Raw genomic sequence first — 17,460 nt, 5'->3', positions numbered from 1 at the left:
AATTAACTCAACTTGATGGTTTTATTATATCAAAATAATCATTAGCAAATGAATTTATTTTTATTAGTTAAATGGTTTTAAATGTAAGCAAATATTGCATAAATGCAAAACCAATTGAAAACATACATGTAAGTATAAAAACGATATAAGGCATTTTATAAAACCTTTGACTAATCTAAAATTTGATGCTCTGTTTGGCTGTGCCTAACTAATAGTTCGCCATACCTACATATGTAGATAAACGCTAGATATGTCGGATAACGAGCTATGTTGAAGACAAAGGGCGTTTTCTTAGTTATACAATTGATATTCCTTAAGCTTATGTACAATTTGGTATTTGAGTGCCGTTATTTACAAAAAAAGTGAAAAAAAATATTTTTTTTTCGTTGGCTAATTCGAAATATTGGAAAATTGTCGAAATAGTTCGTAAAAATATCGCTAATCGTATATATCCCTAAGTTTTGCGAATAAATTCTGAATATCTACATAAAAATGCACAAGACGACGTTAAAATCTATGTTTGGCAGCTGGGAGAGGGCACTTTTACTTGATGATGATCTCCGCCGGCGGCAGGATGTTGTCCCTGTACAAGCAGTACCAGATGCTGGAGTACCAAATGGTTCGGTCCACCCACTCGCTGCCCGCCAGGACATGACCAATGAATGGTGCATCGCGCGATCTGTTAAATAGGATGGATGATATTAAACTATTTCATTGCAGTCGCAGATGACGATGATGATGATGACCCACCTCATGATCTGCGCCTGCGTACGCTCCACAAAGGTGATGGCCCAACTCCAGGGAAAGTCGCGCTTGCGCTCGCAGCCGAGGTACGCCGTGCTGCTCTGCAGAAAGATCTCCCGCACAATGGTCGTTTTGTCATTCTTGTCCTTCTTGGACACCACAATCTTTCCATCACGCAGCTCGCACTGAAGCGTTTTAAAGGTTTTCGTTCTGGAGTCGGCGAATCGCAGCTCCTTGCCGGGCGTTACGGTGGCCAGATTTTTCACCGCTCTCTGGATCTCGCACAGCATTTCAACTGGACGAACCACCAGGTAGTTGTGCTTGCGATCCTCCTCCGGCCAATAGGACCAATTTAGAATGACATCGAACACCTTGGTATCATGATGAAGCGGACGCTCTAAGCTGTCGTTCAGGATCACCTCGTACAGGGTCAACTGGTGGGTGGGCAGCTGCATCTTGGCGGAGTATTCGCGACACAGCTCGTAGGCGGTCTTTGTGGGCGATATGGTGGCGTTCACTTGCGTCTTCTCCTGCTCATAAATAATAATAAAATTTTTTTACTATTAATATGCTTTAAAATATCGCACCTCAGTTTTGTTTTCAGGATTGGGATTAAGGCTGATCCAGATCTTGATGTCCCCGGACTGCTTCACCGCATCCTTAAGCGTTTCGGCGGCCGCATAATACTTTTGCAGACATGCCAGCATGGCCTGCTCCCGTTTCTATAATAAATACGATTTCAAATCATATTTTAAATTGATATTTATATTCAGTAAACTCACAATTTCATCGGCACTGCAGGGGAAAAGATTTTTGTAGAGCACTACTAGATCGCTGAGCACATCCGCCTCCTTTTGCGAGTAGATTAGCTCGTCGCTCTGTGGATTAAAATATTTAAAATAATTCATTTAAATTGGCAATGCTAGTGCTACTAGTAGTTACCTTCTTGGCCAGCAGCGTGGGACCCCAGATCATGGTTAGATTTTGAACACTCATCTTGTTCTTGGACTGCTGCGAACTGATGAAGACCAGATGACCCACAATGCGGCGCAGTGTTTCGCGCTCGATGGCGGATAGTCGGCCAAGTAGCTCCCGATAGATGGGAATCTTTTCGGTGGCCACCGCCAGCTCCGTGACGAAAACAAAGCTGTCCGTCAGCTTGCCGAGCAATCGTTCGGGTAGATCGCGCATAAAGCGCTTGAGGACATTGGCCACATCGTGCTCATTGTATTCATTTCGGGTGATCTCCACATTGAAGGCGTCCGCACGGAAGGCGCTCATAAGCTTGTGCATGGAGTTCTCTGATCCGGACTTGCGATATATACCCTCTGACATGGAACCGTGGATGTACACAAAGTTGATGCACTTGTCCACAATGACGGGCACATCGTACCGCGTAAGCTGTTGATCGCCCAGGGAAAAGCCATTGTTGTGGGCCACCTCACGGATGATGTGCCTCCAGATCTTAGTCTCGCGGGCGGAACTCATGATCATGTAGACAGCATACGGCGGGCAGTCAATCATCAGCATGGGACCGCTTTCCACGTGCAGATTGTCAATGGACTCGTCGCTCTCCTTCAGAACTGTTTGAAAATATATTGATTTAATGGGATTTTACGAGGATCAGTTCAAGGATCAGCTCACCTATGCAGCGGGCTTTGCGCAGATCCATCTTCTCCACATTGCCGTTGGCCTCGCTTACGAAGATCAAGCGTCGCTGGCTCTTGCGAAGCACCAACCAGGTGCCGCTCCACTCAGAGGTGATAGAGTTCTGCAAATAAATGGGCATAAGAATCCCAGAAATCCAGCTATTAAAAGTACTCACCTTCAGATAACACCATCCAGCACGATAGTAGTGGCAAGTGTACTTCACCGGCAGGCTGTTGGTCAAGCTCTCGAGTATCTTTTGCATCCAGACGCCGCGTTCCGACTCCTTGCCCACGCCATACAGATGCGAGACACGCTGTTGCTTTACATTCCCCGACGAGTTGCTGGTCATAAGAAGATTGGGATTGGAGGACATGGCATCTCCCGCTCCATTTCCGTTCTTCGGCTGCGAAGTGGTTATCTCGAAGCAATAGAAATGGGTAGCCGTGTCCGTGACGCGACTGTTGCTTACGCATTGCAGCGTGGTGATCGTGTCCAGGGGTATCATCTCTCTGGGCGTCTTCATCTCCTGGTCGAGGAACGTCTGGAACTGGCGTTCCCTGAGTATGGCCTTGCGATTCTGCATCTCCTTGAGTATATCCTCCACGACCCCAGATGGAAAGCGCACCAGCGGACCCTCGTAGCGGATTAGCAATGGCGATAAGCTCGGTCTGGGCACCATTTGCAGGGCCACCCGTACGTCGGACTGCCGCTGATTTGCTCCCCTGAAGCTGGCCTTTCGTTTCATGGCGTCCATTTTCAGTTTCACATTGGAGATGGCATTGATGGTTTGTCGGAAGCGAGAGCCGATGGTGGAGCGATTCTCCTGACTGCCGGCGGCATCCTTGCTGCCTCCAATGGCTTCCAAGTAGGTGGGTGGGCTGTCGCCCTCGATGGGCGGCGTAGTTTTGGAAGCGATGGGTGTTACATCGCAACCTGATGCCTTGTCCGGCACAAACCAGTTGGTGCGGTTCCTTGAGGCACTGGCCAAGTCCACTGGCCCACTTGCCTTATTTGCCGACTGCGGCATTCGGCTGAGATAGGGCTTTGCCCTCTCCTCGTCCCTGACCCGCTCCTGATCCGAGTCCAGCATGTTCTCCATGCTATCACTCAGCAGACGGGCATTCTGGTGCACTATCTGCGGCAGCTGGGGCTTCGGTGATGTGGCGGCACTCGTCGTGGGCTCTTCCTCGGAGGTGCACATGCTCACATCGTCCTGCTCCGCCTTAACCGTGCCGTAGGTGTCCTCCTCGAGCAGATGCTCCAGCAGCAGCAACTCATTGCTTTTGTTGGACCTGGCGAGGGTCGAACTCTTGCTGCTGAGCGGATCGAACTCTTCGATGAGGGCCTGCGGCAGAGGAACTCCGCCCACAGCTCCTTCAGCGGCATCCAGCTCCGAATCCTCGGTGATGCAGGCCAGCTGCTGCTGCTCCGCCACCTGGTTGGGGGTCAGCACATTGCTGCGACTGCTCCCTGCGGTGGCCATTTCAAAAAGCTTGCCATAGGTTGCCTCCTGATTGGCGTACACCGGTTCGGGCGAGGAGCTTGCCTCCTGTTCCTCATCCTCCTCCTCCACCTCGTTTTCGTCTTCGCCGTAGAACTCCCACGAATCGCTGCGTTCCGGCTTCGGTGTCTTGGTCTCCGCCTCGGCATTCTTGGCGGAGATCAGCAGCGATTCCTCGCGCTCTGCGGCCGCTGCAGCCCGATTAAGTTCCTCCAGTTGGGCGGAGTCGACGGGCGGACGTCGCAGTTCGATGTGTTCGTAGTTCTTACGACGCTTCTGGCGCACCGGCGGCTGCAGTGCATCCAGGCGGAACTGCTCCGGTTGCTGGGAGAGGCGGGGTGGCGGAAAGGCAGGCATGGGCAGTCGTGGCGACTCGTCGCTATTTGTGGAGCTGCTGCTCAGCTGCCGCTGGTTGCGCAACTGCACCAATTGGGCAGCCTCCTGTGCGAGATTCCTGGACATGGGTGAGGCACTGGGCGAGGGACGTGACCGCAGTGCCTCGTCATAGCTGGGCGGTTTGCCTTGCGTTTTGGGCACCTCGTAGCAGCCGTCGTCCTCCTGTTCCGGATCCGGACGCAGATACTCCTTCTCTTGCAGTTTCGCCTCATTTTCACGCAGGTCCGCAAGACCACCGTTTCGGTTCAATGGACTGGAGAACTGTATCGTGCTAAAGACCTCCGTATTGGGCATTGTCTGCCGCCTGTCCAGATCCATTTCACCAGATCCTCCTGGCCTTTCGCCTACTTCCGCCTTGTCCTTATTCCTGCCGAGACTGAAATTGGAGCCGAACCTTTTGCCGGCGTGCTTCAAACTCCGGCTGGCATCCGCTCCGAGGGTGCTGATTGCCTCCGTGGAGCTCTTCAGATTCCTGTCCAGTCGCTTCTTGGCTCCCTTGGCCTTGACCGTGATCCGCTCGCCGATGGCTTCTCCCAGCAGCTTAGATGTGGTGCCCAGCGATCGGAGCAGGTTACTGCGGGGAGTTCAAGGAACACAATCTATTAGATATTTCGATATTTTGGCACTCAAGACTATTCCATTCCCTTTAGTTAGTTTAGTAGTTAAGATCCAAAAAACATCAAGCTAAATTGGTTAGACCACAAAAAACTTCGTGTTCAGGCGGGGATCATTCCAAAGATTGAACACCAAGGTAAACCCAAACCGAAACACCGCACTTCATTCAAAGAACACCGAAATAAAGTTCTTTAAGGATTTTTACAATACTATAATTAAATTTAAACTATTTCGAAATAAGAAAAACCAAAACCTGGTAACTAACCAATATGCCTCACTTTCTTATAAAGTATCTTATAATACCTTATGCAGCTTTTTATACAATTTAGACAGTGCCCGACATTGCCTTTCCTCTACGCGGTTCCCAACCGATTGATCTTGAAAACCATTGTCAACCGCACAAAACTCAGATTTCGGTGTGAAAAACGATCTTAAGACTTTCCGCTCTACTATTTTTAAACGATCCCGCTTGCCATTGATCTTGAACAGACGCCAGGCTAATTATAGGCACGAATCCCTTGATGGTTCTATTTTCATTTACGGATGCAGAGGGAAGTGAAGGCGGAAGTGATCTCGTAGAGACATAGCCCGAAATAGTTGAGCATGGAGTTCCGCAGGAAAGTACATAAATCAGAAGGAATGCTATCAAGCTAGGGATATATTTTTGGCCCAATGTGATATGTAAATGATTAGTGAAACAGCTGTTTCTTTAGCAGGAAGTTTGAATATATCGTCTCAGCTCCATTAAACTAAGCGATTCATGCTGGAAGTGTCGCTGCTTAAAATTATTTATCTAAATTCCAAATACTCACAGAAAAAACCCCACCAACTGCGTTAAACTCTCGATAAGAGATTATTTAGAAAACAAAATTAATGGCTCAATAAACCAGATAACAAACTTAGCAAATTTGTACAGCAATGTCGAAAGAAGAATGTGATTATTTTACGCTGTTTGTTTAGGCTTCAAATGTTTACTGAAATGCAATAAAATGTTGCTCTATCGGCGCATAAAAACTTATTGTAACCACAACCGCAAATTAAGAAAACATTTATCAAAGTTTAACTACTAAACATTGTAGAGAAAAAAGAACATAAAAGTACACTTCAAAGATCATAGCTGAGAAGATTAATTTTTTAAAAATCAAAAGTGTCTGTGCATAAGTTAATAAAAACATATTGTGCAAACTACAAAATTAAACAAAAATACACCCAAAAATCCGCGTATATATTGTGCATTGTTAGCATCCATTTTAGAGCAAAAGAAAGGGGAACCCATCGAAAAACTAAGGAAAGTGCAAGACAAAGGGGTGGAAATGATGGTCAATGGTTTACTTGTCGTCGCCATCGTCGCCATCTTGGCTGCCGGAGGACTGTTCTGCGGAGGAGGACTCTGCCTGTGGATGGTTTCCGTTTGGATCCGGATGATCCGACTGCAGAATGGATGAATCGACGGCGTCTACGTACCCGGGTGACTGCGACTTGAACTTGCCGCTGTGGGAGCTCTCGCTGCAGTCCAGTGAGGCGTTGGACGCGTATCGCGATCCTTCCCGATCCTCGTCAGCTTTGCCCGGCGTCTGGACACTGGTGGTGGAGAACTCGCTGCAGATCGAGGCTCGCTGGTCGGGCAGGAAGTTGAGTGGCTTGGGCGGTATTTGTGGCGCCGCTCGCAGAATCCTTAGTGGCACCTCATCTTCGGGTTCCGGTTCGGGATCCTCCCGCTCCTCCGCTGGTGGCAATCGCTGGCGTGGAGCTGGCCTTGGTGTCGCATACACCGGCTCCTGGACATTCTCATTGGCATCCGGCCCGTAGATCGGCTGCTGGCTATCGGCGTTGTTCTCCTGCAGGATCAACTTGTTTTGTCCACTCGATGGCAGCTTCTTTTCCGCACAATTTCCATGCAGATTCTCCGCATTGATGTTAAGCTTCTTAATGTTATTGTGGTTGATATTGTTGTTAGTTGTATTGGGTGTCCTGATCTCTATATTCTCGTAGTTGGCGGGACGCAGCTCCGGATAGAGGCGGCGGGGAGCGGGCACAGGACGCGCCTGCTCCATGGTGGAGCCTGCAAAACACAGATGGAAAATCGCGTTAATACAGCTTATTACAAAATATATATATACCAAAGTTGGTATGGGCAAATAGAGAATAAAAACTATATATAGATAGCAAATTATCTAGGTAACACGAGACAATCCGCTCTTATAAGGACCGTAGGCAACCGGGTTATCCCAACAGCCTCCTTGTCACTTATTGACCCTAAAAGTTACCTGATTAGGATGCCCTAGGGATTTAAGCCCTGTTAGCGGATTTAACCCGTAGAAGATATATTCTTACAGGTAAGCCCTTGGAATTTCAGCAGTTACCTGCCCGAGTTACCGCCCAGGTAACCTCTTGTACTATATAAATGTCGACTACCGCTTGAAACCTCACACTTCTCACCAGTTAACTGAGCAATCGACATGTCCACGAGTTCTATCTCCGAATTCTATCAATCCTCATTGATTTTCTGGAGCCATCTGATCCACCTACTGCTGAAGTTCATCCAGACCAAGTGCTGGAATCACACCACACAAATGAAGAAGGAGCAAACGGAACTCAAGGAACCCTGTGCCATCGCAAGAACCATGGACGCCTTTGTGGAGGAGCAGCAGAAGCGGGTGCAACGGAAGGCCCAGGAGTACGCCAAAGTGGAGCTACTGCATCGCCTGCTCGTGCAGCAGCAACTGCAGGAACTGGAGCAGCGGCGACTCATCCGATTGGCTCTGGCCAGAAGGCGACTGGACTACTCCAATTAGACAATTAGACGTGCAATTAGCTCATAATTTATTTAGATTTATAATTTACGCTTAGATTGTGCCCAAGTATTCCCAATTTCCAAGTGGCCACATAATTATGTAAGTGCCAGCGAGGCAAATAAAAATCTGCAGAGAGTGCGAAAATTAAAGACACGTGTTTGCATTTCCTTACGAGCGACCAACAATATTCGCCTCTTCGATCATTAATTTTTCCCCCACTCACAGATGCGCTTTCACTTTCCGCTTTCAAAGTCAGCGCTTTTCAGTCGATTATTTATTCAGTTGGATTGAAACAGAGATTTGAATAAACAGCATTCAAACGGCCCAAGTGCAATTATCAGCACATTTTCGACGGCGAGTTTAGAAAGTGTGATAAAAAATAAACAAACGATAAGGGAGTATAACAATTTAATAAAAATAAAGTGTGCATTTCGGTAGCCCACATGCCCATTAATAAGTTATTTTAAGTTAGCTGAATGCCAAGTTTTTGCTTTAAAATAATATATAAAATTCTTACATGCCTTTTGGTGATAATAGTTTAATGTGTAATACGAATACCACGTTAGCTATTGCAATTCGATGCAGATAGTTCACACTTCCAACTACTCCGATGCAATGTAACTTTTACGAGTGCGGCATCTGGCATTTGAGAGTTGTTTACTCCATTACTTTGCTCCATTGATGATCCTAATTTCTGGTGCCCACCCATTGTTTCGCTGCACTTCCATTGCAGTTCCCTGAACTTTTCAACTCTCGACAGCGCCCAAAGTGGACCAGACCAGACCAGACCCCATCAGATCGGAGCGGATCAGATCGTATAGTTTGGCATGGGATTGCACAGAGTGGACCATCTGGGGATCCCGGGAATTGCTGTCGTTGTCGCTTAAGTGGTCGCCCCACTTCAAATGGGAGAACTCCTCCACTCCGCCACTCCACCAATAGTCCACATCCCTTAGCCTCGATGGTTTTTGTTTATAAGCGTTTAAAGTTTAAACGAACTCATTGTTGCGGCTATTGTCGCCGGCGCACTTCTCCTCACTTCTCTTGTTTATTTTTTTGTTTTGCATATTGCGCCGGATAAGTTGAATGAATGAACTTGATGGATGGCATGACTCACATTAGAACGGACCCTATATGTTTTCCGGGAATATCAGCTAGAACTACCACTACGCCGCCATTCGTGTCTTCTCCTCGATGATTAATCGAATATCAAATTTTACGCTCTCACACGACGGGCAATAAATGGATATACTCGACTCGTATAGTGAGCGAGTGCTGGCCAAGTGAATCAATTGTTTTGCCGCACACAATCACGAATACGAATCCACATTCAATTGCCCAATTCTGTGACCATGTGGACTACGTACAGTGCGTTTCATAGCATTAATGCACTCTAATTTCATATAAAAGGATTATTTGTACATGAAATTGGAACTCCTTTTAAACTGAGTTTTGTTTTATGTATTTTCTTTAGAGATCCCAACTCACTTCAACTAACGAATTGGAAAGTGCTCTAGCTATTTGTGTTTAGCTATTTGTTTTCCAATTATTGTCCCCATAAATATGACCGAAATGTGTCATACTTTCGTGTGGTGAGATACTCGCGAATTGTACCCAGTGCATATAGCTCGTATAGTATAAAACACTCTCTATATACACGTTTTGTCCAGATATCGTTCGTATTTATAGTGGTTGGGCAAAAAGAGCGATAAGAATGACAAGCCACCCAAGAGTGATAATTATATATGGATGTATGTAGCACTGAGTGCCAGTTTACATCATGAATGACCGGCGATAGATGGACGTCTGGAAGTCCTCGGATTTATATGCTAAAACTGATAGGCATATCAAAACTCTTGATTCATCAATGGCAGCAATGAGCAATATCGATATGCACTATTGAATGAGAAACTAAAAGTCCCAATACTATTTTCTTAAATGGATATTTTCGTTTGGACAATAGCCATAAATCCATTTTGAAGCCAACTTTGATATATATATTGATATATCACATTTCGCTGTCGCACGTTGCTCCATTATTTGGCGCAATTATACGATCTAATAGGGCTTACTTCCGTTGCGATATTATTTGGCCAAACAAAAAAAAAGGAAATATTGTTAGATATATACAATGTAAATGTGGAATATGAAAACGGATGGATTTAATACACATTTAAACATTTAAACATATAAAGGCTTGCATGCAAATAAAGTAATGCATTCATGCGCATTTGCAATTGGATAGTCATTTATTCGCATGAATCACTTGCGTTCTCCCTTTACGTTTTTATGCTTTTCTTCTTTTGTTGCATTGTTATTTTGCTAATTACAGCAGTTTCCATGGACCAAGTGCAATGGCTTTGTGGTAGTACACTGAGCAAAATAACTGCACATTGGTCATTTAGTTGGGATTCTGTTCTACTATTTTCATTTCATTACATTTGTTTTCATTTCATTTATTTTCATTTGTTCCGAAAATATTGTTATAATCAAAGTGGCAATTGCTCCTGAAGATGAAGAACAGATATATAGAATGATATTTTCACCGTGTATCTATACGTATTCTCTGATTCACGAACTGCGTTTGAGCTTTGTTTTTGTTTATGTTTATAAGCGCGATAAGCGCTGCGACAGTAAAAATAAGCTGAGTTAACTGTTCGTCCCTCATTCCGGGATCGTATTCATGGTGCAAAAAGTATAAATATTTAAAAAAAAAAATGGAAAAAAACTGGAGGAAATGGGCACAGATAGTTCCACACTCGAGTTAACGCTTCCATGGCCCCAATTATATAAGACCAGGCAGCGCGAAGAATCGGAGAATCACGGAGGGGCAGTGTGGGGTTAAGCGATCTCGCGACTTGCGACTCGGTTTCCAAGTCGTTTGACAGCATTTTTTGTCGTATGTAAGTTGCCATCGATTTGTGATTTGATTTACACACGGCGAAAAGAGAAGCCAGGTAGACGTAGACAGAGAAGAACCCACCAAACGATCGTTAGAGGGTAGAGGCAATCCCAGACACTTGACTACTGATTACCTGGACTATCACGAGGGGAATACTAAGCGTGGAGCCATTCCGTTCATCTGTAACTGTGTATATACATACATATATCTGTCACTGTGTATAGGGAGAATCTTTAGGTGCACCTATTAAAGGGTTACAGATTTATGGTCATTTACCATATTATTTTGACAAATACAAACGCAGCCTTACATGAGTTCCATTTTTAGGCAAGAAATTAAAATAGGTAAGCAATGGCATTTCTGAAGAAATGGGAGAAGATTACAGCTCTTGTTATTTAATATAAATATATTATAAATAGATTAAGCTGCTTTTCTCTTTTAATAATCATATTGTTTACAAATCGGAGATACGTATCTGTATAAAGAAGTAAATATCCAATTATTTGTCAACTCACGGGTTTGCTGTATTTTATTTTATTTATTGCCTAATAATAACTAAGAGATCTTGAGAGTCATCTATTTATTCAGCCCAACTTTCGGACTTTTCCCCTGGATTGATCGATTATTTGGTTATTGATTCTGCTGCGAAAGTCAAAGGGAAACCCGAATCCAATCGGAGAATGTGTGTCGACTGTCTTAATATGTTTATAATTGACTTAATTGCCAAACAATTAAGAACAGCAACAAAATGTGTCAAACGTGTGAAAGGGAGAGGGGAGAGCGGCGGAAAGAGATGGAGCGGAGAAGCTCAACAGGTGACACCTGTCCCGCTCACACAGCCAGCGCCAAATGGGAGCGATAAGCAGTTAGAAGCGAAATATATGTGTGTCAAAAATGATCATAATTACAAATGCGTTCAAAGCAATAGTGGTCTTATAAATTTAGGCAAAATTATATTTATATTGCTTAAATTTGCATATAAACAAGCTAACTTCATATGTTTACATAGTTGCCAAAACACTCTAATAAGCTAATAACTTATTACAAAATAAATACATATCTACTAACGAAGTATTTATAAACGTTTAAATGGGAGCTGAATAAAATGTTATTAATATTACCGTAATATATGAACAATTTCCTTTATTTTTAATATAACTATTATTTGGCACACAGCTGTCTTAAAAACTTATCAGCCTACCAACACAGACAAACGGCCCGCATATGTACACGGATTGATTAGGACGCATTGGAGAGAGAAGAGACAATTGAAAATCGAAGCCCGCAGAAAAAGAGATCGCGAAGAAACGGCGGCTTTCAAATAAGAAGCATAAAAATCGCTTTTACCTTTCGCTTTTTCCTTGTTCAAAATTCGTATGCAGTTTGTGCGTGGTCAACTTAACTTCGTTTTATATTCACAACACACACACACACAGAGCACAACAATAAAAAACGAAAACAAAGAGTGAGGGAGAGAGCGGTGGGCGAAAAGCAAAGTATCTGGTAAATTGCTAAACCGATTTCCCACACATATTGATATTGCACTGATATTTTACGGCCGCCAATTGTTGACACATTTCCACAAACATTTCGCCCCAGTTTGCACTGCTTTATATTATTTATTTATTTATTATTCTTGCGGAATGAATCACTTGCGGAATGTCTCACACACACATGCGCACAGGTACGCATTGTTTGCATCCGTCTCGCTCTCTCTCTAGCGATCGTTGCTGCTGGCTTTGGCAGAGAACAACAACTATTTGCCTAACAAAAGTTGACAATTCGCGGATGGAAAAGTCATGACCAGAACAAGATTCTTTGTTTTGTCCCCAAAGCCCGCTTTCCGAACCGGATTTTCCGATCCGAACGATCTGCGCCCGATCGAAAAATACAAATGCATAATGTAATATAACGGGCGCGCCCAGTGTGACCGTTCGCTGAAAGACAGGGATTGCCTGGAAAAAGTTGTAATGGTTATTATCAGTATTTTCCGGCACCGCCAGCTATCGATAGAAAATAATCGGCTGGTCGTGATGAATAAGAAAAAATGTTTTCACAACCTGGTAACACTGCATTGTATACCAGAAAAAAAAAATGGTATTAGCATTAGCAGCGAAAAAATCAAATAAATAAAGAAAAAATCAATTAAAAGTGCGCCGTACCAAAGGACAAACGCAAAAGACTCGATCAACGATATCAGATGCTTGAGAATCAGTCGGAAAACCCGACACCGAACCGTTAGGCTAGTGAAAAAGTGCAAAATAAACATTCGCCCAGGGGAGGGGGCCATTCAGAAAACAGTCGAGAGTCTTCCGAAAATACTCATATTACTCCAGACCTAGAATACCACACGGATCGTTTTGGATCTACAATGGCCACCAGCGAGATCTCGAGCTCCAATGAGCGCCACTACTACGCCAAACTGGAGGCCATCAAGGATATCAGGGACAAGACGCTGTCGCTGGAGAAGCTCAAGGTGCGGATTATTAAGGAGGTGAAGCTGAGCGATGATGAGGAGAAATGCCTGGAGGAGTATCGCAAGGAGATGGAGCACCTGCTCGAGGAGAAGATGTCGCACGTGGAGGAGCTGCGCCAGATCCATGCGGACATCAACGACATGGAGAACATCATCAAGCAGACGAAGGAGAACCAGACGCGCTCCTTCGACATGGCCAACCGGGTGTACGAGGAGTACCTGGCCCTCAAGTACCAGATCGATCACATGCGCCGCGATTATCTCGGACTAAGTCCGCTGCGGGATCTTCACGAGGAGGAGGGCAGTCCCATTTCGAAGGATCGCTTCCAGACCAACTTCCTTAAGGTGGCCGCCCAATCAGCGGCAGCAGCAGCTGCTGCAGCAGCGGCGGCGGCCTCCGTTAATCAGACCTCGTCGCTGGCCCGTCCGCATGCCCGGCATCCTCTGATGCCGGAGGCCACGGTGACCGCGCTGCCATCTGGCGGCGGACAGGGCGGCGTTGGTGGTGGCGGCGCTGCAGGCGGTGGTGGTGGATCCGTGGGCGGCGGAGGAGCCGGTGGCGGCAATCCTGGACACGCCTTCATGCCACCCGCCCCGCCGGGAGCAGGCAGTGCTGCTGCCGCCGCCGCTGCGGCTGCCGCTGCAGTGCGTCTGGGCAAGGGCGATTTCTCAGCACCACCGCCACCGCCGCCGCCCAGCAATCGACTGCAGCAGTCGCCATCGATCGGCATCGGCCACCATCCCTCGTTTCGCTCCGACTTCAATGTGAATCTCCGCCAGCAGCCGCCACCGATGAAGTCCTGTCTGTCCTGCCACCAGCAGATCCACCGGAACGCGCCCATCTGTCCACTCTGCAAGGCCAAGTCGCGCTCCCGCAATCCCAAGAAGCCCAAGAAGAAGAACAACTAAACGGCCACCGCTCAAGACCAGCCACTACACTCATCTTAAGTCCGGAGCTGGTTCCGGAAACGAATGTGTTTTTTTTTATGCCTCATCTATTTATTAATCCCAATGGAAAGTATTACAACACCACAAGGCGGTGTGCTCATGATTGTTGGAGAAGTTTGAGCGAAACATTAATATTTTATACCTTATTAGTGTATTTGAAAGCCTCTGGAGAAAATATTCATGACGCACCAGCCATTAACAAATTCTCATAACAATTTTAGTTGGTAAAGCAAATGAATTTGATTTTTATTTTTACTATAATCATAGGCTAAGTGTATTTTAAAAGCTCAAATAACGTGTCAAATTATCGAGAACAAAAATTCTTTTTATACATGTAAGCCATGCAAAATATGCAACTATGCCATATTTAAGCAGCAAAAAAAAAAAAACACAAAAATCAATAAAAATATTTCATTTTTAAATGTGTTCTTTTAGTTCTTTAGTTTTTAACTAATAAGTTCGAGTGTATATAGACGTATTTACATTTTACATTACCTTACATTATCCGTGAGCTCAAAAGTATTTGAAATATACAACGTACTAAAATTCAGATCAATGGTATTTTTGCTTGTCCCCGGATTTGGTCACTCCCAACTTAAGCCGAGCAACAAGTTCGGTTTTTTTATTTAACTTTTAATCCGGCCCGCAAAACAACAAATTCGTATTTGCTGCGCTGAGTTTCGTTGTTTCAATTGTTGTCTTAGTGAAAAGTAGCAACAACCACTTCAAATTGAACGCATCAGTGCACTTGTTTTTTATTTTTCTTCCTGTGGATCAGTTTGTGGTTTTTGTTCTTGTTGTCGCTGCGTGCGTAGAATTTGTGAAAAGAGAAAGTTCTGCGCCGCCTCTTTCTCCGCCTCTCTTTCCCCCAATTCTTCCACACAGTCGTGGCCAAGAAGTTGCGCCTGCGCAGCGACAATTTCACAAGAAATCGAGGTCGATCGCGAGTTGGTAAGTGTTTTACACGGAAAGTGGCCCAAAAGCTGATACTTAAAGCCAGTAACTAAAATAATAATAATAAATTATATCCCTGGAAACTCTTAGCTGTTTGAAGTCTTTATAAGAGATGTCTTTATGGTTTAGTTTGAGCAACATTTAAGGTGTTTGATATACAAAAAGCTGATCTTTAATCAGACAAAGATGGCACATCTAAAAATATTTTACTCAATAATATTCAAAAGTATTATATTATTATAAGCATTATAAGACAACTTATTACCCTAACTAGCCATATTAAAACAGCAACTGTTAAGAATATTCTGTAATTTTGTACTACCAACAGAAAAAGAAACATTTATGTTGAATTTTATTTATTTATTTGTTTTCAAGAGTTTTTCACATCTCATAATATTGTCAGTAAAACAATTTCTGAATTATCTCATTTGTTATTAAATGTTTTGCCCCATTTCCTTGCAGTAATCCGCTTGGAACACCATGGGCACCAAGCAGACCGTATCTCCGGTGGCCGGAAAGAATAAGACCACCGATTCGCCCAGCGGATCTCCATCGAAGCTCAAGTCCAATGGCCAGGTGCAGGGGAAGGCCAAAAACAAGGAGGTTAATGCTCTGCCGCCCCAGAAATCGGTGGTCATAGCCTATCTATGCTGGCTTTTCGGCGGAATCTTTGGACTGCATCATCTGTACCTGCATCGCGATCGACACGCCTTCATTTGGTGGTGCACCCTGGGTGGCTACATGGGCATTGGCTGGATGGGCGAGCTCTTCCTGATTCCCGAGTATGTGCGCGATGCCAACGAGGATCCCAAGTTCGTCAAGATGTTTGTGGCCAAGCTGCAGGCGTATCCAAAACCGCCGTATTCCTCGAAGAGATTCGTCGGCCAGGTGATGATCGGCCACCTGTTCGGTCAGGTGTGTTCCATGGCCATTCCGGAGACCGTGGTCGGCGGCTGGGATCTGAGCTTCCTACACTGGGCGATACCGCTGTTCGTTTCCCTGGGCGTTTGGATTGTGGGCAACATTGGCCGGGAGCAGGGTGTCTGGTGGCACTGCCTGGTGACCGCCTATCTGGCGTATCCGGCGAGGTATCTGATATACGACGAGACCTACTCACTGCTGTTCACTGGCCTCGTGGCGGCACTGACCTTTGACGGCTTGTCCAAGCAGTGGCGAAGGACGCCGCCACGAAGGGGAAGCCCCGGTGAGAGGACCTTCAAGCTGACCACCGCCGTGATCATCTACTGCGCCTTCTGGGGCAGCTTCCTGTACTTCAACGGCACCATTTCGGACGAGGACGGCGGCGAGGTGCCCATCCACGAGGCCATCCATAACTTCTTGGCCTCCGCCTGGTGGACAGATCTGAAGCAAGCCCTGCAGGACACCTATAACTATGCGCAGCATCACGGCTGGTACGAGACCTGGAAGGAGGTGTTCGAAAGCATGGACGTGGATGGCGAACGCAATTCATACAAGGTCTTGGGCGTAAGTGCCACCGCCTCGCAGGCCGAGATCACCGCTGCGTACAGGAAACTCTCCAAGGAGTACCATCCCGACAAGGTCAAGGACGAGGCCTTGCGGGCCCAGGCCCACCAGCGCTTCATCGAAATCCAGCAGGCGTACAGTGTGCTCAGCAAGATCAAGTCCAACCGGCGGCGCAAGAACAAGCAGTACCAGGAGGAGGAGGCCATCGTCCTTTAAGCGCAGCTCTTCTCCATCTAGTCTAAGTATATATAGCGACTAGGAAATAAGATTCTTCACATGCGATTACTTACAAAAATAGTACCTAAAGTGCTGCTAAAGCACATATTGCGAATTCTTTAACTGTTATTCATAATAAACTAATGCTTATCAGTTGTATTTGTTTCCACATATATTTATTACCATAAATCAGCTTTGTTTGTAGTCAAGACTGCGTTTAAAAATATTAAAGCACCCCAAAACACCAAAAACTATTTAAATTATCCCTGTACTGGGTATCTACAAGTCGGTTAAATCGACTGGACTGTGCGCAACTTCCATGCGACTAGAAAAAATAGAAAATTAGCTGCGCTTACGTGTCGCCCGTTAAGAAAGTGCCCTTAACTAATTAACGCGTGAACGGCAAAATATTACCAAATCACGCTTCCCTCTATCAGTGAAAGAATTCGATCCATTTAGATTTATATTCATTTATTTATTTTATATATTTTACATAATATAATGAACTACTTACGAGACTAAGCAAAAAAAAAAAAAGAAAAATATGTATTGTAATTTTTTTTCTCACAAATTTGTTGTGTGCGTGTATTTTTTCCATTAATATTTAAGTAAAACGTTTAAATAAAACGAACAAAATTTATATATATCGCTTTGTGGATGTGTTTATGGTATATCATTAGATTTCACTTTAATATTAATTGCCATCGCAGGGAGTTTGTTGAAAAAGAAGAAAAAATCAAACTCGAAATCGAAAAACAAAATATCGTAAAAATAGGGT

At 44.9% G+C, this 17,460-nt stretch overlaps 4 protein-coding genes across 5 annotated transcripts; 3 read left to right on the top strand and 1 right to left on the bottom strand.

Moving 5' to 3' along the window:
* Window positions 1–19: 19 nt before the first annotated feature.
* On the bottom strand, window positions 20–12,515 carry LOC6525609. 2 transcript variants are annotated; one of them, XM_015190900.3, is made up of 9 exons: window positions 11,951–12,515; window positions 6,239–6,968; window positions 2,570–4,865; window positions 2,389–2,515; window positions 1,687–2,327; window positions 1,527–1,622; window positions 1,332–1,466; window positions 751–1,274; window positions 20–679 (listed from the first exon to the last, which is right to left on the bottom strand). In XM_015190900.3, exons 2-9 carry the CDS (start codon window positions 6,958–6,960, stop codon window positions 544–546), a joined length of 4,677 nt encoding a protein of 1,558 aa, XP_015046386.1. In that variant the 5' UTR covers window positions 6,961–6,968; window positions 11,951–12,515; the 3' UTR covers window positions 20–543. The 2 variants fall into 2 exon arrangements, with proteins under 2 accessions (XP_015046386.1, XP_015046387.1); XM_015190901.3 differs by lacking the exon at window positions 11,951–12,515 and having other exon boundaries at window positions 6,371–6,968.
* LOC6525608 lies at window positions 6,974–7,850 on the top strand. Its single transcript, XM_002101407.3, has one exon. It carries the CDS (start codon window positions 7,366–7,368, stop codon window positions 7,699–7,701), a length of 336 nt encoding a protein of 111 aa, XP_002101443.1. The 5' UTR covers window positions 6,974–7,365; the 3' UTR covers window positions 7,702–7,850.
* A 156-nt stretch (window positions 12,516–12,671) lies between the features above and the next one.
* Window positions 12,672–14,577, top strand: LOC6525607 (zinc finger C4H2 domain-containing protein). Its single transcript, XM_039377713.2, has one exon. The coding sequence runs from the start codon at window positions 12,975–12,977 to the stop codon at window positions 13,986–13,988; it is 1,014 nt and encodes a 337-aa protein (XP_039233647.1). The 5' UTR covers window positions 12,672–12,974; the 3' UTR covers window positions 13,989–14,577.
* A 63-nt stretch (window positions 14,578–14,640) lies between these two features.
* Window positions 14,641–16,841, top strand: LOC6525606 (dnaJ homolog subfamily C member 22). Its single transcript, XM_002101405.4, has 2 exons — window positions 14,641–14,978; window positions 15,444–16,841. Exon 2 carries the CDS (start codon window positions 15,462–15,464, stop codon window positions 16,680–16,682), a length of 1,221 nt encoding a protein of 406 aa, XP_002101441.1. The 5' UTR covers window positions 14,641–14,978; window positions 15,444–15,461; the 3' UTR covers window positions 16,683–16,841.
* Window positions 16,842–17,460: the final 619 nt, after the last annotated feature.

The sequence above is a fragment of the Drosophila yakuba genome, chromosome X, assembly GCF_016746365.2.
Source record: "Drosophila yakuba strain Tai18E2 chromosome X, Prin_Dyak_Tai18E2_2.1, whole genome shotgun sequence".
Classification (NCBI taxonomy): Eukaryota; Metazoa; Arthropoda; class Insecta; order Diptera; family Drosophilidae; genus Drosophila; species Drosophila yakuba.
The sequence above is the reverse complement of the archived record's forward strand: the minus strand, read 5'-3'. Positions and strand labels throughout refer to the sequence as shown.

What these genes read in the sequence shown, in the direction of transcription:
- LOC6525607 (XM_039377713.2), top strand. Translation starts at nt 12,975, where the DNA reads ATGGCCACCAGCGAGATCTCGAGCTCCAATGAGCGCCACTACTACGCC.
- LOC6525609 (XM_015190900.3), bottom strand. Translation starts at nt 6,960, where the DNA reads ATGGAGCAGGCGCGTCCTGTGCCCGCTCCCCGCCGCCTCTATCCGGAG. An exon ending in GGCGACGATGGCGACGACAA is followed by an intron (nt 4,866 to 6,238) that starts GTAAACCATTGA and finishes AACTCCCCGCAG; the next exon opens with TAACCTGCTCCGATCGCTGG. An exon ending in CCTGCAGTGCCGATGAAATT is followed by an intron (nt 1,467 to 1,526) that starts GTGAGTTTACTG and finishes TATTTATTATAG; the next exon opens with AAACGGGAGCAGGCCATGCT.
- LOC6525606 (XM_002101405.4), top strand. Translation starts at nt 15,462, where the DNA reads ATGGGCACCAAGCAGACCGTATCTCCGGTGGCCGGAAAGAATAAGACC.
- LOC6525608 (XM_002101407.3), top strand. Translation starts at nt 7,366, where the DNA reads ATGTCCACGAGTTCTATCTCCGAATTCTATCAATCCTCATTGATTTTC.